Source organism: Scyliorhinus torazame, chromosome 4 (assembly GCF_047496885.1).
Source record: "Scyliorhinus torazame isolate Kashiwa2021f chromosome 4, sScyTor2.1, whole genome shotgun sequence".
NCBI classification, from domain to species: Eukaryota; Metazoa; Chordata; class Chondrichthyes; order Carcharhiniformes; family Scyliorhinidae; genus Scyliorhinus; species Scyliorhinus torazame.
In genome coordinates this window covers 100,023,265-100,047,224 of record NC_092710.1, presented here as the reverse complement: position 1 = coordinate 100,047,224, position 23,960 = coordinate 100,023,265, and the positions used below count along the sequence as shown (strand labels likewise).

General features: G+C 42.2%; 1 protein-coding gene across 2 annotated transcripts in view; it reads left to right on the top strand.

The window, feature by feature from the left end:
• LOC140410355 (lysosomal cobalamin transport escort protein LMBD1-like) overlaps window positions 1-20,731 on the top strand; it is a 250,632-nt gene extending 229,901 nt beyond the window's left edge. For both annotated transcript variants that reach the window (XM_072498372.1, XM_072498373.1), the window contains 2 exons: window positions 19,000-19,091; window positions 20,041-20,731. In XM_072498372.1, the coding sequence (XP_072354473.1) occupies window positions 19,000-19,091; window positions 20,041-20,163 (215 nt within the window). In that variant the 3' untranslated portion in view covers window positions 20,164-20,731. The remainder of the gene's footprint in view (window positions 1-18,999; window positions 19,092-20,040) is intronic.
• The last annotated feature ends 3,229 nt before the right edge of the window (window positions 20,732-23,960 follow it).

Below are 23,960 nucleotides of genomic sequence, written 5' to 3'. Positions count from 1 at the left end.
TGCCTATTTAATTCTGCTAACTGTTAATAATAAAACAAATAATTGTGTTTAAATTTACAAACCTGATGACTATAGATACTGGAAGGTGGTATTTTGAAAATAGAAGTTTATTTCAACCGTACAGTGATTTAAATTGGGACAAAGACCTTTTAAATTAATACTCTTCAATTACATTACTAACAGATTAATCTGTTTTATAAAGTTGTTGAACTGCAATAAAATGGTTACGAGTATGTTTATGTCTTCAAGGATCTAACTTTTAAGTGCAGGTGAGAGACTATTAATCTCTTGTTATATTTACTCTACATTCTCTAATTTGTCAATCTTACTTGTAAAGTCCACAGTAAGCACAAATCAGATGGCCACTATCTTGTATGTACTGACAGAAGACTGTCCATCTGCATTGTTTTATTTTTTCATAAGAGCACAGACTATTTATTAATTTTCGCGGGGCATTATTCAGTTTATTAAGAAATTAAGGCACATATATGGCAAAAGGGAGGATAGAAACAATATAATACCATATAATTCAACCTTCTGTGGACATAGAACTCAACGTAACTTTATCACATTGATTGAAATGTCAGGATCTCTGCATTAGTCAGTAGTATTAGGGTAAGTACATTCATTTTGCATGGAAGCATTAAGTACTAGTGTCAAATGTGCGTGATTGAATTACCTAAAAAATTGATGTCCTGGTGAATCCCCACCTTGAATATGATTCTCAAACTTATAATCCTAATAAAATGTTACTTGCATGAATACAAGGGGAAAAAACGTTTAGGAATGGCAAGAATAATTCAACACAACAAGTTTGCCAAGTGCTCATTGATCTACTATTGGGCCACACTAATTCTTCAGAGAAAGTGCTCGTGGGTCTTCTCTTTAATCCACATAGTCCTTGTAGTGATGGAACTCTCACAATGGTGTTTGATCGAAGGTTTCTGGCCTTTGAACCAGATGAAGGAACTGTAACATTGGTTATAGTCAGGATGGTGAAATTTGGAGGGAAATTTATGGTGAAACCAACGAGTTTAGACCCTGAGACTGGAGGTGGTTGGAAAGAAAGATCAGATCCTGAGACCTACGGATGTCCTTGGCTTAGGCCAGCTTTTACTGCCCCTCCCTAATTGCCCTTGAGAAGGTGGTGGTGAGCTGCCTTCTTGAACTGCTGCAGTCCATGTGGTGTAGGTACACCCACAGTGCTGTTAGGGAGGACGTGCCAGGATTTTGACCCAGCGACAGTGAAGGAATGTTATATTTCCAAGTCAGAATGGTGAGTGACTTAGAAGGTAGCTCCCATGTGACTTCTGCTCTTGTTCTTCTAGATGTTAGTGGTTGTGGGTTTGGAAGGTGCTGTCTCAGGAGCCTCTGAGTTGCTGTAGTGCATCTTATAATAGGTGGTATCTATTTTGTTGCATTCTCAAGGGCAATTAGGCACGGGCAATAAATGCTGGTCGAACTAGAAATGTCCACATCCCCCGGATGGATAGAAACAAATTCTTCCTCCGTACTGGCTGTACCGCACAATTTGATGTCATGCACTTTGTAGTCCAAATCACTTGGGTAAATACCGAGCAACAGTGTTCCCAGCACTGATGTATGAAACATTACTTCCCACTCTCCACCCTCCTGAGTAAATATCTTTAACCCTTACTCTGTTTAAGCATAAGGCTCCACGGGCACTGCAAAGGCAGTGAGATTGAAATGCAGGGGCATCATTAGAAACAAGCAAAAAAAGCATAATTGATATGGCTATGCATAGTATATTATTTTATATTATTAGGCAAAGACAAGTTGCCTATGTGAATCTCATCATAACAGTTACTCTGTATGTATACATATTATGAAATAAACTTAATGATTAGTCTCTGACCTTTTCTCACCAGGTGCTGCTAGGTTCCACCTTCAGGGAAATTGAGCAGGACAAGTGCAACAGCTGTGATTGTGCCATTCAGATCATGGGAATGCTTTTGCTGCACTCCTGGCTTCAGCTATTGTGTAGTTCGAGTTTGGGCAGTATGGGCACACATTTAAATGCAACGTGTCAGGGCACTTGTAGAAGTGACTGAAACTCCTGTACTTGAGAGAATATCTAAGGCAAGATCCTGACTGAACTTGTAATATCATTTCTAGGGACTCCAGTGGAGAGAAAAGTCAACCAAAGTACCACTAATTACCTCTAATAATTTCTTGAGATTTAGTTAATTCTTGAACTTTGCCCAATTTTGGGGGCTGGGACGGAGCTGGGTTGAGGAGGATGCTATTGCTGCTTTTTGTCATGTGCCTGTGGCTTTTCTCTGAGTTACGTAGAAAGAATATAAAATTATATAGCCCCTGACTACATCCTCATGTGATTTCAGCACTGCTAATGAATTCTTCAATTGCTGAAGTATAATCGTTATACAGGGCATTGAACTGCACATAGCAATTTTCCGCATGCAGAAAATGAGGTATATGGCTAGTTAATTTGTCCCTGTGGTGATATTTGATAGAAGGATGTTGCCCCGGAGACCGGGGAACCGCCCTGCTCTTGGTTTTACCTCCACTTCTTTGTTAGATGGGGCTGCACTTTTAAATGTAATCCAAATGATTGACTTGAGGAGGAACAATGCTTGGGCACAAAAGAGACTTTGTCTTCGAGGCAGCTTTAGCAATTCAGGAGATCTGGCAGTTCTGTTTGAAGTCAGGCACAGTAGAACAGACGGTGTCCGTTGAAAAAGTCTGAAAGATACTTTTCCGAAAGATCGGAAGAAATTAAATTTTCAGTGGCATGGGGGAAGACTATGGCGTACTGACTCAGCCACTTTCCTTGTCCAACCCTAAGTTCCCTTGCAGCCTGGATTGGGGTTTACTTTGGGATGCTAATATCTCCAAAATGTTGATGCTAAAGCAAGAAAGAAATTATTTTAATCTCTTCTATACTTATTGCCGACTGAGAAAAGACTCTAAGCTGTTTTGGGGCCAAAAGAATGAATAAATTGTAATGTTATATGTTCTATACATTTGGATGATAATGGAATAGTGTAGATGGGCTTTAGATTGGTTTAACTGGTCGGCTTAACATCAAAGGCCCAAAGGCCTGTACTGCGCTGTAATGTTCTATGTAAATGACGGAGCCAATTGTATTTTTTGGTCTGTGGGACAAACCTCTGCAAGCTGTAGTGCCTGCTAATAGGCCACTGGTGACCTGATTCTCAGATCTTCAGGTACTCAACATTTCCTAACCCATCTGTGTTAGGATTGCAGTAATGGTCAAAAACTGCAATGTTCCATCAAATCTATGCAACGTTCGAATTTCAATGGCAATTTTTCCATTCGTAAAACTAAAAATGTTCGCAGGCCTCCCCTTTTGGTGTCTAACAGTATTGGCTGAGGTATAATTAGACATGAAATACTTGCATGATGGCTGTCCTATATTCAAAGATAAAGCAGGACTTTGTTCGGATTGACCATTCATTGAAATGGCCTAATCGATGCAAAACCGTTATGTGCCAGCTACTAAAAGTTACCCCAAAAGTTGTTGGGTATCGGATCAAAACAGGTTGCATAAATCCTGTGTAGATCATTGGTAATGTGACTACTTGTTCATTTTTCTTGTAGCCATTGATTTTGTTCAGGGACAAGTTAACTTGTTAAATTATACATTATATATTAGGGACAGGGTTCCTGGGATAAATGGTCCAGGTTCATTCATACCTATGTCTAGAGTTCCGAAGAAACATTAACAGAACATTTCTAATAAATCTCTCATGTATCTCATGTCAGATGTAAACACATTTATATGATGTAATAATGAACACCATATTGTTACTTTGAGAGAGAGGAGGGAGTGGATATGTATAAGCATCCTCTGTTGTATTTTCTGCATAAGGTAGCTGCATATGTTGGATAATTAATAGATAAAATTATTAGAGACTATATAACAGGCCCATAGAATCATTGCATAACCTAATTGGAATATCATCATTTGTGTTCAAGGTTCAGTTAAATCTCCATCAGTACTTGTAGAATAATATGCAGACCGAAGTCCATCCAGCTTCTCTACCCACCTCCCTCCCCCCAGCACTGAGAATCTGAGAATTCTAGCACACAATTAACTTTGTAATTGTGTCACAGTATTGTAACTTCCAGTCTATTAGTAACAATTGGGTGCTTTTTAACCTCTGAATGAATTAAATAGCAGTTAGTAGAAGCAATTATTTGGGAAGAGGGAGAGAAAATAAGAAATTGTCATAAATAGCTGTTTGTAATTTGGCATCCTTGAGTGTGTAATTATGTTGGTAACTTGGCAAGAATAGAAGATTGCTGTTGGTATCCATTCAGCCTAAGCTATGCAGTACTATATAGGTAATGGAGTGTTTACCATCCTTGTTATTGCCAGACTGTGCAATCCCAGGACAGAGTTAAAGTTAGTATGCAGTTACAGCAAGTGATTAAGAAGGCAAATGAAATATTGCCAGTTATTGCAAGGGGAATGGAATGCAAAAGTAGGGATGTTTTGCTACAGTTGTACAAGGTGTTAGTGATCTGGAGTACTACAAGCAGTTTTGATCTCCTTAGTTTAGACATGATATAAACGCATTACCAGTGGCTCAGAGAAAGTTCACTTGATTGTTACCTGGGATGGGGGTAGCTATCTGATTAGTGAAGATTGGACAGGTTAGGCTTGTACCCATTGGAGTTTAGACGAATGAGAGGTGATCTTACTGAATTATTTTGACACAGACGCCAGAAGGGTTTTGCAAAGTCCTCCCTTTTTACACACGTACATTAAATGGATGATGAGGAAAAAAGAAGTGGATTCAGGGCATGGCCACAATAAAATGGGTTTTACATGTGTCCAGAATCCAGGATCAGAAGTCGGCTGGAATGTTCATTCCGAGGGAGGTTGACTGATTTTAAAATGCTCCGTCTTTCCAGAGTGTGACTTCCACGTCAGGAGAAGGAGTGAGCTGGTCGGGAGGCCCGAGTTCCAGAATTTCAGCAATTGTCAGATTTGACCAGGGCCAGAGTTCTTTCTTCTGTCAATGGTTTGAATGGCCTGGAGTTCTGTTCATGTTGGAGGCCAAACAGAATCAGCCTTTATTACGTCCAACAGGACAATATTACAGCTTGTGGGTTCAGAGATGAAATAAACCATTTGTCCTATTGTGTCCACGCCGGTCAACAAAGATCTGACTACACTAATCCCATTGTCCAGCGCTTGGCGCATAGCCCTGGAGGCTACAGCAGTTTTGGGGAGATCATGTGACATACCTACTCTATGACGGACAAAGGATATATGTTCCCTTGGCTAGAATCTTGAGGTGTTTAATTAGACTCAGGATTCCCTTGTTCCAGAAGTCACTGGTTTCAGACTGGTAAAACAGGCTCTCTTGTTGAAACCGTTGTGTTAGAATGGCTAATACTTCGGCCATAAGCACTGTTAAGACTTGCTGCAATGCATCAGTTGAACACATTTTGTCAGCTCATCAGTCTTGAAAAACGTGACTTTATAAAGTAGTCCAGCTGATGAATATTTTTTTTGTCACATCTCGACCATGACAATAGTCTCTCGAATAAACTACTCAAGGTTTTGCCAAATAGCAATGCCATCACAGTTCCTCATTCGCCCCACCGTAAACCCCTAAAGATAAAACACCATTTGCACAAAAAACACACAAACTAGCCAAAATACTTGCAAATCCTTTATCTTCCACCCAACCTCAAGCTCCACTGTGTAATATAATTTTTAGCATATCTCTGAACATAGGAACAAAACATTGCAGGAACCTTGTTCCTACTGTTAAAGTCAGTGAAGAAGTCTACATGAAATGGATCAGATCCATTTTCAGAATTAGTTTTCAACAAAAGATTGAGGTTGTTTCATAATTGAGAAACCTAATTTGCATATCTTCTTGAAGGAGGTTCTGAAGTAGGGTAGCAATTAGTAGAGCACTGCTCGTTAAAGGGAGAGTACAAGTTTGATATTCAGTTTCAGGTCACTCCATGGTGCATAATTTAGGCTGGCACCTTCATATGACGCTAACAAAGTGCTACATTGCTAGTCTTGCTTCAGATAAGATCCCTTTGCCTCTTAACTGGGGTTTAGGGAGGCATTAAAGATCTCTTGGCACCATTTGAAGAGAAGCAGGGAGTTGTACTAGTGTCCTGAACGGTTGTCTTAACAGCTTACTGGGAAGTACGAGAGATGTAATGATATATAAATATACTTTTGAGACACTTTCTTCGTTGCAGGCTAAATAGTTCATATCAACAGTTCAAAGCTGTTTGGTCGGTCGCCCAATGTGAAAATGTAATGAATACAGATGTGCCTTTTCTCCCCTTTAATCTAGTGATGAAAATTCCATGAAAGGGCCTTATTCAAGCATTTAGTTAATACTATTCTAGAAGTGTGCATGCAAAAACTTTAACAAAGTAATTCTTCCATTTTGTCCTTTGGCTCCATCCCTTCCACATTTCATCATTCTGTAATATTCCGTTAACTTTGTTTTAACTAAATATTTTTCACCAGAGACTTTCTGCAGCTGCTCAAGTTTTTAAAAGGCTTATTTATGCAGTTAGCATTTTTTTGCTCCAACTAGGGCTTATTTTCCACAAGTGGCCATTTTTAGTAAATCATTTTAAACTCTTTACTGAACTGTACATTCATCAGTGTAAAGCAAGGGTGAATATCTTCTTTGCAATGGTCCAATAAAGGTCTGTCATTTGAAGGTTAGGAAGGTCAGTTTTTTTTTTTTTGTTGCAATGATTTGTTAGTGAGACCAGTCTAATGAACCATCTGTGGTCTGCATTCAGCTGCAGTGTAATTCAGGTGAGCAGCTGGAGTATTGCAGATGGTGAGGAATGCTGTTTTTAATCTCCATGTGTTTGTTCCATTACGTGCGAGTTTGAACTGCTTTTGCAGCAACAGTTTTAACTGTTAATATACCAGTATGGATTTTATTTGGGGAGCATCCTGAGGAGCTGGTAGTAATCTCTCATTTGTTGAATGTTGACGTAAGTTTTTCATTGGCTTGGTTTGCAGCCAGCTACGAGGGGCTATTACAGCAGTAAACTCTTTCAACCTCAGTCCTGCTATTGCAGTCCATATAGCAACGTAGATTACCTTTGATAAGAATTTATCACCTACTCCAGTTAGGCCAGGGTTTTTCAAAGTGCAGACCTGTGGGTGGGTGTCCGAAGGGTCGCAGAGTGATCAGTGGCCGCTGCCATTTAAATGGGAAGGAAATGAGACTGCGTGCAGCCTTCCGGCCACAAGTGGCAGCAGTGAGCAGGTCCCACACCCTGCACGTACACTGCATGTACGTGCTTTTGGTGGCAAATCACGGAGGAGAGCTTCTTCCAATTTCTAGCCTGGCAAGCAAGGCAAGAGGACTGTGAAGATAAATCGTTTCCTTACAAGGAAGAGACAGCCAGAGACACAAATAGGCAGCGTACTTACTGGCCAGGATCTCTCATCTGAATCTGCTGGAGCGAACTGCTCAAGAGAATCCAGGGCAGGATAGAGCAATGCTAACGTTAGCTCTGTACAGTACTCCAGTGCCTCTGGTGAACACCTATAAAGAATAAACTTAACTCGGGAACGACGCAGTAAAAAGATGATTTCTTGATGTATTGTTTTGTCAATTATGCAATAATAAGGGTGCAAAACCCACGTGTGTTATTGACTGATATTTATTGTCACATGAACCGAAGTACAGTGAAAAGTATTTTTCTGCGGCCAAGGGAACGTACACAGTACGTACATACCAGACAAAACAATAATCAACAGAGTACATTGATAAATGTTATGTCAAAAAATAGTGATTTGTTGCAGTACGGAACAAGGGCAAAACAAGCAATACTTGAGCAAGAGCAGCATAGGGCATCGTGAATAGTGTTCTTACAGGGAACAGATCAGTCCGAGGGAGAGTCTTTGAGGAGTCTAACTGTGGGGAAGTAGCTGTTCCTATGTCTCGATATGTAGATCTTCAGACTTCTGTATCTTCTGCCTGATAGAAGGGTCTGGAAGAGGACAAAGCCTGGGTGTGAGGGGTCTCTGACAATGCTGTCTGCCTTCCTGAGGCAGCGGGAGGTGTAGACAAAATGAATGGGTGGATGGCAAGATTCTGTGATGTGCTGAGTTAACCACACTCTGCAGTTTCTTGCGATCTTGGGCTAAGCAGTTGCCATACCAAGCTGTGATGCAGATGGATAGGATGCTTTCTGGCACATCTGTAGAAGTTTGTGAGGGTCGATGCAGACATGTGTGTATAGACATTGTTGGGCTTTCTTGACTGTTGCATCAACGTGAGTGGACCAGGACAGACTATTGGTGATGGTGACCTCCAGGAACTTACAGCTATCGACCATCTCCAGTTCAGAGCCATTGATGTTTGGGGGGGGGGGGGTCGTGTTACGCTTCCTGAAATCGACGATTAGTTCTTGGACTTTCCAACATTTAGAGAGAGGTTGTTTTCGGTGCACCATGCAACCAAGTGATCTATATCCCTTCTGTAGTCTGATTCATCGTTGTTTGAGATATAACCCACCACAGTCGTATCATCTGCATATCTGTAGATTGAATTGGAGTTGAATCTTGGCACACAGTCGTGTGTGTATAGGGAGTACTGATGTGGAGATGTCGCCATTGGACTGGGGTGAGCACAGTAAGAAGTCTTCCAACACCAGGTTAAAGTCCAACAGATTTGTTTCAAACACTAGCTTTCGGAGCACTGCTCCTTCCTCAGGTGAATGAAGAGGTATGTTCCAGAAACATATTTATAGACAAAGTCAAAGATGCAAGACAGTGCTTAGAATGCGAGCATTTGCAGGTAATTAAGTCTTTACAGATCCAGAGATAGGGGTAACCCCAGGTTAAAGAGGTGTGAAATGTCTCAAGCCAGGACAGTTGGTAGGATTTCTCAAGCCCAGGCCAGATGGTGGGGGATGAATGTAATGCGACATGAATCCAAGGTCCCGGTTGAGGCCTACTCATGTGTGCGGAACTTGGCTACAAGTTTCTGCTCGGCGATTTTGCGTTGTCGCGCGTCCTGAAGGCCGCCTTGGAGAACGCTTACCCGGAGATCAGAGGCTGAATGCCCTTGACTGCTGAAGTGTTCCCCGACTGGAAAGGAACATTCCTGCCTGCCGATTGTCACGTGATGTCCGTTCATCCATTGTCGCAGGGTCTGCATGGTCTCGTCAATGTACCACGCTGCTGGACATCCTTTCCTGCAGCGTATGAAATAGACAACGTTGGCCGAGTCGCACGAGTATGTACCGCGTACCTGGTAGGTGGTGTTCTCGCGTGTAATGGTGGTATCCATGTCGATGATCTGGCACGCCTTGCAGAGATTGCCATGGCAGGGTTGTGTGGTGTTGTGGTCGCTGTTCTGAATGCTGTGCAGTTTTCTGCAAACAATGGTTTGTTTGAGGTTGCGCGATTGTTTGAAGGCAAGTGGTGGGGGTGTGAGGATGACCTTGGCAAGATGTTCATCTTCATCGATGACGTGTTGAAGGCTGCGAAGATGATGTCGTAGTTCTTCCACTCCGGGGAAGTACTGGACAACGACAGGTACTCTGTCGGATGTGTCCCGTGTTTGTCTTATGAGGAGGTCAGTGCGGTTTTTTTGCTGTGGCGCGTTGGAACTGTCGATCGATGAGACGAGCGCCATATACCGTTCATACGAGAACATCTTTCAGCGTCTGTAGATGTCCGTTACGCTCCTCCTCATCTGAGCAGATCCTGTGTATACGGAGGGCTTCATTCGAGATCACAACGTCTTCACCTTCGACGTTGGCTTCTTTAATATGTTTAGGGCGGAAGCTGGAGAAGTGGAGCACCGTGAGGTTATCCGTGGGTTTGCGGTAAAGCAAAGTGCAGAGGTGACTGTCCTTGATGGAGATGAGTGTCTCCAAGAATGCAACCGATTTTGGAGAGTAGTCCATGGTGAGTCTCATGGTGGGATGGAACTTATTGATGTCATCGTGTAGTCGTTTCAGTGATTCTTCGCCTTGGGTCCAAAGGAAAAAAATGTCATCGATGTATCTGGTGTATAACGTCGGTTGAAGGTCCTGTGTGGTGAGGAGGTCTTGTTCAAACTTGTGCATGAAGATGTTGGCATATTGAGGTGCGAATTTGTTCTCCATGGCTGTCCGTGCATCTGGATGAAGAACTTGTTGTCGAAGGTGAAGACATTGTGATCTCGAATGAAGCGGATGAGTTGCAGAATTGCGTCTGGAGATTGGCAGTTGTCGGTGTTGAGTGCTGAGGCTGTTGCAGCAATGCCGTCGTCATGGGGGATGCTGGTGTAGAGTGCCGAGACGTCCATTGTGAGGAGGTATGTTCCTGGTTCAACTGGTCCATGGGTGCTGAGTTTCTGTAGGAAGTCCGTCGTGTCGCGACAGAAGCTGGGTGTTCCTTGTACGATGGGTTTCAAGATGCCCTCGATGTAGCCAGAGAGGTTCTCACACGGTCCCATTGCCTGATACGATAGGACGGCCTGGTGTGTTGGCCATGTGTGTTTTCGGGAGGCAGTAGAGATCTCCAACGTGGGGAATACGTGGGATGAGAGCACGTAGGGTGCTCTGAAGGTCTGGATCCAAGGTCTTGAACAGTGTTGAGTTGGCGGGTGTGTTCCTTGGTAGGATCTGCGGGTAACTGTGTATATTTCCTGGTTGTTCAGTTATCGGTACACTTCTTTGCAGTAGCCCGTTCTGTTCAGTATGATGGTGGCCCCTCCTTTATCTGCTGGTTTGATGACAATGTTGCGTTGGTCTTGAGAGCGCAGATGGCGTTGCGTTGTGCTTGGGTGAAGTTTGTGGCTGCCTTGTGAATGCGACTGATGAATCTGGCATTGACACGAGTCCTGACGGCTTGAGCATACATGTCGAGTCTAGGGCAGCGGCCTTCCGGAGGGGTCCAATTCGACTCTTTCCTCTTCGGTTGCAGCACCGCAGATCTCTCTCTCTGCTGTACCGGTTCATTGGTTGACTCATTGGATTCACTGTCGGCCTCTTGTGGTCGATGGAAGAACTCCCGAGCCTCATTCGCCTGATGAATTCTTCCGTGTCTGCCGCGAGACTGATGGGGTCCATTTTGTTGGTGGTGCAGAAATTGAGCCCTCTGCTGAGGACTTCGATTTCACCTGGTTGAAGGGTGTAGTCCGACAAGTTGACAATAGATTTCCCTGTATTGTTTTCTACTGTGGTACCGGGGAGGCTTGGTCCCAGCAAGAGAAGTACTGGCATATGAGAGAAGTTTCAGATTTTGAAAGAGAAGTGATGGGTGAAAAGTTCCTTTTGAGGCTGCGACCCCAGAGTCCGTTATTAACTTGCACCTGACTCCAAATGAAAAGATTTTGCTGTTATACCTTGCCTGTGACAGCACATTAAAAACACACCAAAAGCCCATGAGGCTATCGACATTCTGGAATAGCATCTCCCAGGAGTATCAAGCGTTGATTAAAACAAGCGTTTTGTTGCTATTGCCCTTCACGACACCTGTATGTGTGTGGTTGAATTTTCTGTTTTCACAAAGATGAAGACGGCACTAAGGAGCTGGTTGAAGTCTGCACCTGACATGAGCATTACCCTCCCTCCTATGAACCTGATTGCAGTGAGATCGTGAGGACCAAGCAGGCTCCCCTTTCGCATTAAACGTAAGCAAACGTGGCATGTGTCGCAAAGATCAGCCAGCATGGGTCACGAAGGTTGATCAGTTGCTAATAGTGGGTCCCATGAAAAAAATGTTTGAAAAACCCTGAGTTAGACGAACAAAACATGGTTAAATATTTAGCTGGTTGTATGCAGCACAAGTGATTTGTTCAAAAGCCTCAATGAGCGGTACATCAAAACATTTTAGTTTTGCACACATCTTTGACTTGAAACTAGAAATATAAGCCCATAACCCCCGATCCCTGGGTGATACCCCAGGAGAGGCACGAGAACACACAAGGACTGCAGGGGAATTGCCTGGGCAATTCCGATGGGCAATTGCCCTGCACTGGGAGCCATCTGATACTATAAATTAAATCGGAGACTTGGAATAGTTAGCCAGGAAAGGCTAGATGAATTATAATCACTTCTAACACCCGCGTAACAATAGAACTGAAAGCAGCCCCTCCCTACCCTCCACTGGTCACCGCCTATTGTATCAAACTCACTCCCCCCACCCGCATGACTATGCATCTAAACCCCTTGATTACTCTCCAGATCCCTCATTTGCCCTTTGACAATCCTCGAGGCCACTCCAAATATCCCCCAGACACCATCTCACTAGCCACTAGGTATGTTGGACTGGGCGATGTTTGATTTGATTTATTGTCACATGTACCGAAGTACAGTGAAAAGTATTTTTCTGCGGCCGAAGGAACGTACACAGTAGTAGACAAAAAGAATAATCAACAAGGAACGTTGACAAATGGTACATCGACAAACAGTGATTTGTTACAGTGCGGATCAAGGGGCCAAACAAAGCAAATGCATGAGCAAGAGCAGCATTGAACTTTGTGAATAGTGTTCATACAGGGAACAGATCAGTCCGAGAGGGAGTCGTTGAGGAGTCTTGTAGCTGTGGGGAAGAAGCTGTTCCTATGTCTGGATGTGTTGGTCTTCAGACTTGTGTACCTTCTGCCTGATGGAAGGGTCTGGAAGAAGGCAATGCCTGGGTGGGAGGGGTCTCTGATAATGCTGTCTGCCTTCCTGAGGCAGCGGGTGGTGTATACAGTATCAGTGTGGGGGTGGCAAGCTTGTGTGATGTGTTGGACTGAGTTCACCATACTATCAGTTTCTTGCAATCTTGGACCGAGCAGTTGCCGTACCAATCTGTGATGCAGCCGGATAGGATACTCTCTTGAACATCTGTAGAAGTTTGTGAGAGTCGATGCAGACATGCCAGCTTTCTTTAGCTTCGGTGCGAAGTAGAAAGGTTGTTGAGTTTTCTTGACTGTTCATTAACGTGAGTGGACTAGGACAGACTGTTGGTGATGGTGACTCCAGGAACTTAAAGCTATCGACCATCTCCACTTCGGAGCCATTGATGCAGAACTAAGTAGTACTAACAGTTGAAGCTATGCTAATCAACTGATTTCCCCCCCAAAAAAGTGATATAAATATCTGTGTAGTAATGAAATTAAAATTTATAGGGAACAAAATGCAGAGAGAGGATCAACTACGGTTGGGCTTTCAGGTAGTGGACAACTTGCCAAGCTTGAATAACAGAGTCTTGCTAAACTCTCCACATTTCTACCTTTCTTTCTTGAAGATATTTCTTAATTCTTTCTTTGACCAAGCTTTAGGCCATTTGCTCTAATATCTCTTTGTGTCTGATTTCAGTTTGCAATCCTTCTATGATAGCGCCTTGACATATTTGGTATGTTTAAAGTGCTGTGTAAATATTAGTAGTTTTTGTTGGGTCTTGGTTTTCTTTATTTTGAAGATCATTTCTATTTTTCACCTTTTCTAAAATTAGAGCGACGCAGGATCCACATGACTGAATTTTTTTTTTTAGCGCATGTTCCGATATGGTAAATTGCCATTCTTAACTTTGTTACCTTGCATCCTATCTTCTTTGTATGGATTATTGAGGGGACGCATAATGGTAGCGTTATTGGATTAGTAATCCAGAAGCCTGGACTAATACTCCAGAGACCTGAGTTAATTTCCCATCAAGGAAACTGAGGAATTTAAATTCAATATATTCATAAATCTGCAATAAAAAGTAATTAGCCTTAGTAATGATTAATCTCAAAGTTGGAGGAAGAGGTGGGAGAGGGTATGGAGGAGAGGTTCTGGTGTGAGGCACTCCGGAGGGTGAGCACCTCCACCTCCGTGTGCAAGGTTAGGGCTAATACAGCTGAAGGTGCTATATAGAGCACACCTTACAAGGGCGAGGATGAGCCGGCTCTTTGAGGAGGTAGATGATGTGTATGAACGTTCATATGTTTTGGTCCTGTCCAAAGCTGGAAGATTACTGGGAGGAGGTGTTTCGGGTAATCTCTAAAGTGGTGCACGTGAAACTGGACCCGGGCCCTCGGGAGGCCATATTCAGGGTGTAGGACCAGCCGGGGTTGGAAACGGGGGCAGAGGCAGATGTTGTAGCCTTCGCCTCGTTGTTCGCCCGAAGGCGGATCCTGTTAGGGTGCAGATCAACCTCTGAACCCTGTGCCCTGGTGTGGCGGGGGGACCTGCTGGAATTCTTGACGCTTGAAAAGGTCAAATTTGAACTGAGGGGAAGGATGGAGGGATTCTACAATTCATGGGCGTTATTCATTATGCACTTTTGGATCACATCGAACATTAGGGGGGTTGGGATCTGGGAGGGTTGGGGGGAAGGGGGACTATGTGTTAATGGTGACTATGGGTGATTCATGATTCCTCTGTCATTTGTTTATGTTAACATGCGGGCTAATGTTTGGGGGTTTGGTGGGAGGATGGGATCGTTGTTATTGATATGGGGATTGACATTACATTCGTTACTGATTATTGTTTATTGTTGGGTGTAGATTTGGAAGAAAATGTGAAAAAGGAGGAGAATAAAATTTTTTTTTAACAAACTAATGATTAATCTATCGGATTGTCATTAAAAAAAACATTTGGAAATCTGTCATCCTTATCTGGTCTGACCTACATCTGATTCCAGATCTACCGCAATGTGGTTGACTGTTAACATTCAGTTTTATTCAACTCCTACAGAAAGATAAAATAAAAGTAATAACAGACCAACCCTAGCACCGAAAATGACAATAGTGCACACCCTGCACAGTCAAGCCCACAAAGTCTGCCTCACTGATACCTGGAGACTAGCCAAATAACAACCGGGCATACTGTAAGAGTACTTCCTGTTTATTTTCTTTCTTCCAATTTTTTTCTTTTATTATTTTTGGTCCATGGACCCATATTTGAAATGTGCCTTCAAGCTGAAGCAGCCTGCTTGTTAGAACATTGTGTTCCTAGCTTTGTATTTTGGAGAGAAGAAACAGACTCGTCAGCACTGAGTGAATCTTAGGAATCGGTTTTGGAGCAAGTCAGTTTGATGGGTTGGCTGGCAAATGATGGGTTGGCCAGCGACAGTGTTCTGCCTGACAATAGTCAGTGATTGGTTCCTACGTGATGCTCTCTGAGAGAACTTGGCAAAAGTGTTTAGACCTTGGAAGTGAAAGGGACACTCTCTCACTGCTGAATTAAAGAACTGTTTTGTTGTTCTAAAACCAGAAATAATCCTGAATCTAGAGAGAAGGTGGACAACCTTGCCAGAGAAAACCATCTCAAGCCCAGAAGGAAGAATTACAAAACAAAAGCTCAAAAGTCAGAAAGACATTAACCGGAAGCCATCCTAGTGCATCAAAGATCCTTTCTACTTGATTTTTAGGAATTTTTTCTTTATACCGCAATCACCCTTTTTCCATTGTTGTTTGTCTGTGTGTGTGGAAAATGGGAGTAGGTCGAAAGGACAAGGGGTTGTGAAAAGAATATTAGATAGTTACAGTTTTCTGCCAGTTTAATTATAATACTGAACATAATAAAAGGTTCTGTTAAATTACACACCTGGTAACTACAGTTTATTGGGCTCTGCCAAGGCCCCAAAGTATTTTAAAATAACGTCTTATTTCATTTGTGTTGTGACTCTGGCTCAAGTAGGCCTGGAATTGACCAGGCATATCTAAAAATGAGGTGCCAACCTGGTAAAGCTGCATCCCAGGACTACCTGCGTGCTAAACAGCGGGAGCTTCATCCTAAATATAGAGTTAAATAATCTCGCAATCGTCGGATTTGATCAAAACTTTGCAGTCCTACCACATTTATTCTCAATGACGGAAGAACCTATCTTGTCAGTACAAAGGCCAGGCTGAAGCATTTGCAGCTATCTTCATCTTGTAAAGTGCTGCATAAATGATTCAAGCTGGCTGCTGCCTGAGGTCCAGTATCTTGGATGCCAGCTTTCAGCCAATTCAAATCATTATGTGTGATATCACAAAATGGCTGAAGGCACTGGACAATGCAACTGCTATGGGTCCTGACAATATTCCACCAACATACTGCAAGCTTGGGCTTCAGAACTAGCTCCCAGTTCCAGTACAATTACTGGTATCTATCCAACAAATTTTTTTTTTTAAATGTCCAGATATATCCTGTCCACAAAAGGCAGGATAAATCCAAACCAGCCAATTACTATTCCCATCATTGTATCTTTGATCATCAGTGAAATTATGGAGGATATCATTGACAGTGTTATCAAGTGGCACTTACACAGCAGTAACATGTTCAATCATGCTCATTTTGGGTTATGTAAGGGACAGTAAACTTCAGATGTCCTTTCCGTTTTGGTTCAAAAATGGACAAAAAGGCTGAATCCCAGAGGTGAGGTAGAGTCCCTACCTTTCAAATCAAGGCAGCATTTGATTGAGTGTCGCATCAAGGAGCCCTGGCAAAATTTAGGGCAGTAGGAATAAGGAATCATACCTAACACACAGGAAGATGGTTGTGGTTGTTGGAGGCCAATCCTCTCAACCGCAGGACATGGCTGCAATAGTTTCAAAAGTATTAATTCTGTTTGAGCATGTAAGTGCCAATATGAGAGTGTGAAACTGTGTCCCACAGTATCTCTGGGATGCACTAACAATCAAGTTTTGCACAATCCCTTCCAGGTGCCGGATTGCACTTTTTTTCACTTGGCATTGGTGCAGAGAGGAATGTGTTCTTGCATCCAAACACAAGATACCATTTTTAACACACAATTCCCCCCAAAATCTGCTTGTTTTCACAACAGAATTAAAACCATTACATTTTTTTTAAAACTATCACTGGCTTAATGAGGCATGAGAGAAGTTTGCCTTCCCTCATGCTTGTAAAGGTGTATTGTCAAAGATCGTCAGTTCTTCTGTATACTATTTATAAATATTGTTTGTTTTATGAGCTTCCTGTGTTTGAGTGTAAGCAGTGAACTCTCGCTATCTTCCCTTGGCCACACAGCCACTTCCAATGTACTACAGGATTCCAACCTTGAACCTCCTGTTCATCCATGAGACATCCCTGATTAACATAATTTACACATGGTCAGCTTCCACATATGCAGTAGACTAGAGAGGAAAGAAAATATTCGCGAGGGTGACCAAAAACCTGGCCATAGATGTGAGACAGAATGTTACTTTTTTTCACAAAGTGTGTCAACGAGCAGCAAAAGTATCGTTGTAGCCGCCAGCACCAACGATGGCATTCTGCACTGCATTTTTAGCAGCACAGTGCTAAAGGGTCACGTTCCATGATGTCATGCTAACAAGTTGGGCTCTAATAACAGGGGCTGTTTAGCACGGCTAAATTGCTGGCTTTGAAAGCAGACCAAGGCAGGCCAGCAGCACGGTTCAATCCCCGTACCAGCCTCCCCGAACAGGCGCCGGAATGTGGCGACTAGGGGCTTTTCACAGTAACTTCATTTGAAGCCTACTTGTGACAATAAGTGATTTTCATTTCATTTCATTTTCATTTAATTTCATTTCATTTTCATTTCAATTGATCCTGCCCCACCAACAACTTAGATTTTAAAGATAGGGACACCATTTATAAAGGTTGCCTTGGTGCACAAAAGTTAAACTGGACCCCCTCCCGAGGTATGCCTGCCAGATGCAAGCCGTGGGAGACTAGTTGTAATTCCCGCCCGCATGCCGACGTGAATGGATTATCTAACAGGGAAGATGGTCAAGACTTAGAGGTCGGAAAATGAGATTCAAATTTATTATAATGTTGAACGTCAGGATTTCAGTTCTGGCACAGGTGGGGAGCGGGGGAAATCGCGGCAAGACTTCCCACCAATGTAAAACGCAATTTGACCCTTTCTCAATTGTTTTCATTCCGGTCACCAAACCTACCCGAAAAGAACAGGAGCGGAAAAGCTCAGCCATGGTGTTTAAGACAAAGAGTTGACAAGGTGGATAGACTTCGGCAAGAATTCAAGAGTGTGGACCTAAGTGGCTGAAGGCATGGTTACCAACCATTGGGTGATGGAGGTGACTCCATGAGAGGTTTGGGTTATTAGAGTGGTGGAGTGAGAGGCACAAAGCCATGAAGGGTTTAAAGCCTACAAATTTTAAATTGGAGATGTTAGGGGAGTAGGTGCCAATTCAAGATGGTTAAGACAGTAGGTAATCCAATTAGTTTAGGTTTACAGGGTGGAGGCTGGCCAGAAAACATTGCAATAAGTCAAGTGAAACGTATCATCGGTAACCTTTTATATACTCTTCCAGTAAGCTTTCATGAGGGTTAATTCAGCTGACATTGCGTTTTGGCTAATTTTGAAGGGAAGCAACTAAGCAGATTGAAAGAAGGCCACATACTGCAATTACTAAACGTGTGTTTAAGAGGCAAGCTTACCCAGTGCAGTTGCTGTATTTCTTCAGCACTGAACCTTTACAGTGTTATTCAGCGGTGCATTTCTGAAACAACTGTAATTTCATTTGCGATAGTCATGCCTGCATCAGGCCCTTTCGTTGTGTACACAAAGCATTCAATTATTTAAAAGATTCATGTGCATATACTAAATGGGGAAAGAAAAGGCAGGTGGAAGTGGGAATATAAAATAAAGCAGAATGCCAGTTAATTAAAAACAATGATGTTGATCGACTGGTTCAGCTGATTACAACAGTGAGTAGCTGAGATATACAAACCAGAAAGATCCAGGTTCAATCTCTGGCCTGCCTGAATTAGCTAACAGTGAGGCCATGTGTGGAGAAGGAAATCCATTTGTGTTCCTGGTTACAATTACTGCCCAATGAATCATCGGATTAGACAGCTTTGAACATGGCTATGATTCTACTGCTAGTTGCCTGTCATATAAGTTTGAATAGTCACTTGTGTACTGTATTCAAGGTTGCTTAACATGGATCAGGACACAAGGGAACAGCAAATTGAGGATATAACTAAATTGCCACTGTTACCCGACTTTCTCTCTCTCTTATGAAATGTTAAATACATATTTTGAGTTCAGATCTTGATTCTCGTTTTTACTCTGAACTTTAGATCAGTGCACAGTGACGAGGACATATCTGTTTCTTCACAAATTCTGGTTCTTCAATGTTGTGTACTACTTTGGAAACTGGGCGTTCATTGCAGTAAGTATTATTCTGGTTGCTATTTTAATTTAACTGCTGGCCAGGCCTTATCTTTGAAATGATCTCTAAAACTACCGGAAAACATTGGATTGTTACAAAACATTGGCCCACCAGATGAATCATACATACCTGACTAGCAACTTTAAGCTACAGATATGCATCTCATTCTTTTACTTGTATTGGCGGGAAAGACACAGAGCTTGGATTTTCCACAGAAAGCCACCGTAATTCCAGTGGAAATAAGTTGTGGAAGGCAGAAGAACCCAAGTCACTGGCTCTCCAATCACCCCCATCTCTTCTCAGATTTTCTTCCTGAGTTGACGGGGAATTTAAGTCCATCTATCATAGGCTGGTATGACGCAAATGGTGGCATTTGTATCTGGTCCCCAGTGAGGATTGATAGAGGGGCCCTTTCTTTTCTGAGAACAACATGGAACAAGCTCTTCATTAGCAGCAAGTCCAAGAGCAGTATTTAGGGAAAAGGTACACATAAATGTTGAATTTCATTAGCAAATGATGACTTGCAGGCCAGACTTCCAAATTAACGCATGCAGAATGTGCAAGGCTTTTATTACAATCACTTTATTTTCTTTAAGTGCAATGGATATAAAACACCCCGCAATTTGGCACTAAATTGGTTGTCTCACTGCTTGAGGAAAAAGGACGCAATTTACAAAGAATGTAAATGCAACATTACTTGTCAGTAGTGTGCTTTGGAGGTTTGAGCATAAACAGATGAAAATAGGAAACTGACCATGTGGACCTGGCCTTGGAGTGTTTGATGTTACCCCATCGTTCAACATGCTTATTTTCTGTGGTCCAAGTTTCTAGAGCGTTCTCTCTCCATCTCGGTCGATATTGTAACTGTGAACAGTTCTTATTTAAAAAGTTACCTTTTCAAATGTTTCAATTCATGATTTGCATTAATGGGACTATTTTATGTCCACAGGTCTTTCTAATTGGGCTAATTGTCTCCTGTTGCAAAGGGAAACGATCAGTCATTGAGGGGGAGGTAGATGACGATGATTCAGATTTAAGTGATGACGATCTCATGGAGAGACACCGTGTTTAAGTCTATGCTGCGTTCTTCAGCTTTAGCTTCCAAATTGTGTGGGTGAGGGGGGGGGGGGATCTCTATTTATGCTGAAGTGTTTAAGCTGATCTAAAAAACGGGTTGTATTTGTTCCTCTTTTGAGTGCAAACTTTGAAAAAGGGGTACAGGAGATGGGTGAAGTTGTGAAAGGGAAAAAATTGAATCCATGCAGTGTATTGTATTAAATTCAGGCATACTGCTGACAACCTTTTTTTTTCAAATACATTAGAAGGGACTGCTAATTTTCTAAATGGTTTTAAATGCAGCAGACTAATTTGCAGATCGCTGCATGTAATCTCTGAAATTACATTCAATAAGTGTTTTTTTGCCTCTTAACATTAAATTGCAGGCTTGGAAAATTTGCTCATTTTAATTTTGTGGTTTCATACAGAACTGAGCAATGTATTTTATGCTTTAGTTAAAATTGTTTTCATGTTTTTTTTAAACTAAGTAATCACTGACTGTTGAGTTTAATTGCACAGTTTAAAAAAGCAATCTACTGTCATCTGCAAGTTACATTTATAATAAAAACAACTACAGAAATTCATGGATGATGTTAGGAGTGAAAATATTCATACAAAGGCCTGAGTATAAGTAAGAAAAGCAGTTTATTATGTCAGCATTCTGGGAGAGGAGGTCTCAGACTCCGCAGCCTTTGACAGCACCTTCTTTCACTTGAGCAAAAGCTCACACGGGTTAATACACAGATTCAAGGGGCGGAATTAGTTGTTTTCTCATTTACATACAATGAATCAACTATATTCGCGTCACACTGACTACATGCAGTCAATCATCACATATATGGTTGAAGGGGCTGTTTAGCACAGGGCTTTGAAAGCAGACCAAGGCAGGCCAGCAGCACGGTTCGATTCCCGTAACAGCCTCCCCGAACAGGCGCCGGAATGTGGTGACTAGGGGCTTTTCACAGTAACTTCATTTGAAGCCTTCTTGTGACAATAAGCGATTTTCATTCTTACCTGCCCCTAACTTCATACAGAATCATTCAAAATTAACATAGTAATGTGTCTTGTCTACAGCTTGAGCTTGAGCTTATCAAGGATACATTGCATGTCTTGTTCTGTGAAGCTGTTATCAGTGGCTGTTGGGACACTATACATACCCACGCTTGGGTCTCATGAGATAGTTTACAGGGAATGTGGCTTGTTCAGCCATTTTGTGTCTTTAATATCATAAAATAGCTAACAGCCATTTTGTCTCTTTTCTGATATTAACAGCATTGTGTGTACACTATCTATTTCTACAAATTGCCTCTTCTAAACAGGCACCTAAGCCAATGAGTACCTTTTATTTCATCAGAACTATTCAAAAATAATATAGGAGCACAAATGTAGTTACAGGGCCACCTATAATTTATATCATAGTCGAGCTTCACAAAGTGCCCTCCAACACTTTTGGTCATGGAAGGTGTTTACAGAACTCCAACTGACCACAATGAAATGATATGAGGGCTGCAGGGTGTGTGTAATACGGCCTTTGGGGCATGTAACCTCCCAGATGTTCCGTATGTACACTGTGCATGTGATTCAATGATCACCCCTCAAATGAACCCATATATGTCACATTTAATGTCTTGGTATTAATCATTCCTACCTCCCTGACTAACTGCTGTCTGTCATTAAATGATGTTATTCATAGCAGTTCTCAAGTAAGCTCATCTAACAGTCCCATACCCAATGCCACTAATTGTCACTCTGAAGTAGATCCTCTGTGTGTTTATTTTTCAAAGTGTGGATTTTTTCTTTTCGTTAACTGGTGGTAAAGCTTAACTCACTGACTGATCTTGAGTCTTCGTTCCCTCCGAGTTTCTGCAAGATGTGGGACCATCTCTGGCTATTTATACACCTAACTCAAATGATCCTTGCTAGGTCTATAGTGGTGGACCTAAGGGGTACAAAAGCTATAGCGATAGGAGGTTACGGTATTTTCCTTTTCTTCCGTAAACTTAAAATGCATGAGGGCAGGTGTAATCTCTAAGACACAACTATGAGTTCTGATTAACCCACATTCATCCAACTCTCCCTGTCCCACTCGGTGGAGGCAACGTGAGGGAGATCCCATATATTATCCCTGCATATAGCAGAGGTCTCGATGAGATAGTACCTGAGGGCGGTGTTAGCCTGTACGATTCCAATTGGTCTCCAGTTGGTTGTGAGGGTATGGCCCTGAGTCCGGTGTGATGATAGGGATCGTCAGGACCATCTGTACCCCCGTTATCTCGTCCATTTTACAGTCGGGGATTGCTGAGTATACTCTGCAGAGTACGGTTGTCCAGCGTCCCTTGTCTATTCAATCAGGCACCTCCCCCCTTTAGATCAGATCAAGGTTGTGTCTTAGCTGCCCCTGTCAGAGCCTTCCGGCTGTCTCCCTTTCTTGGTCGATGAGTTTGTTAATTAATGTTGAATGTCTTAGTGTGTGTACCTAACGCTGTTGTCCTATTCAATTGTATATCCAGGCCCACTTCCCCAAGCTGACTAGCCCTTTCTCTGCTTTCCCTAATATTCTCTTCCTTATTCCTGTAAGTTGTTACACCTTCGCATTTAACCTTCGTATGTCTAGTGACTTTACCATAGAAGTTTCTGTGTTAAGTCAAGTCACTGCATCATTGATTATGCCTCTTCTAACCCTGTGTAGGTTGTCATGCCCTCAAAGTCTAGTGGCACCCGTGTCATTGGCAGCCTGCTTCATAACAGCCTTACTTAAAACACTGTACATATTTAATTCATATTATAAACAATAAAGGAACGCGCAAGAAGTACGGACTCAAGTTGTATACGCATCCGATGTCTTTCCCCAAATGTAGCTGCAGCCAAGCATTAAAATAAGCTATATCATTGGTCCAGTCTCTGGCTGCTGGGATACACATCCTGTCAATAAAATTATATAAAGCACCATAGTTCATATAGCTACGTGCATCCTGTGTACGTTGTAGTTGTTATGAGATCTGAAGAGCCATCACGAGTCCCCACAGCTGCTGCTGCCGTGCCAGCCTTTCTTGAATGTTTAACCTAAAAATTTAAAGGAAAAGTGGAAAATGTTCGATGTTGTCCGTATAAAGCTTTTCCTGTACACGTGTGTTATGCAGGGGTTAGTGGTTCTTGTATATATATCTTCCAACCCTTTCATATCTAGTTTCCTAATTCTGTTGCGTTTGAACCCGACCTTGACGTGCATTTGCCTGGTTAATTAGCCAGTTTACAGTAACTCAACTGTCTCAAATTCCTGAAGCTACTGCAAATATCGTGGCACTTGTAGTTACTTGTAAAGTTCGGCACTGTATGTTCTATGTTCTAACACCAAAGATCCATTCTGCATGGGACAGAGTGGGTTAACTAATCTAAATATATCTGACAATTCAAAACTTAAGATTTGTAAGTTCCAATTAAAAATAAACTTCAGCTGTTTTGTCTTTTATTACTTTATCAGAATGACAAAGCCCGAGCTCAGAGTGTGGACAGGCAAACTCAGCACGGGAGTGTTGGATTGCTGCCAAGTTCCTGTTATCAAGTGTCTGAGAACAATGTGTTTTTTGGAATATAGATTTGCTTTCAATCGGAGTTGTGTGTTTTTCCTTTTAAAAAAAGCAGCTTCACACATTGTCTGAAGTTTTAATTTCCAAGCTAATTTTAAACATTTATTTTAAAATATCAAGCACAATCAGTTATTGAATATATGACTGAACCAATTTTGCGCTGTATCGTGGTTCTCTACTAGATGTCATGTTGTCCCCATCCTACTTTTGTTTAAACAAGAAACAT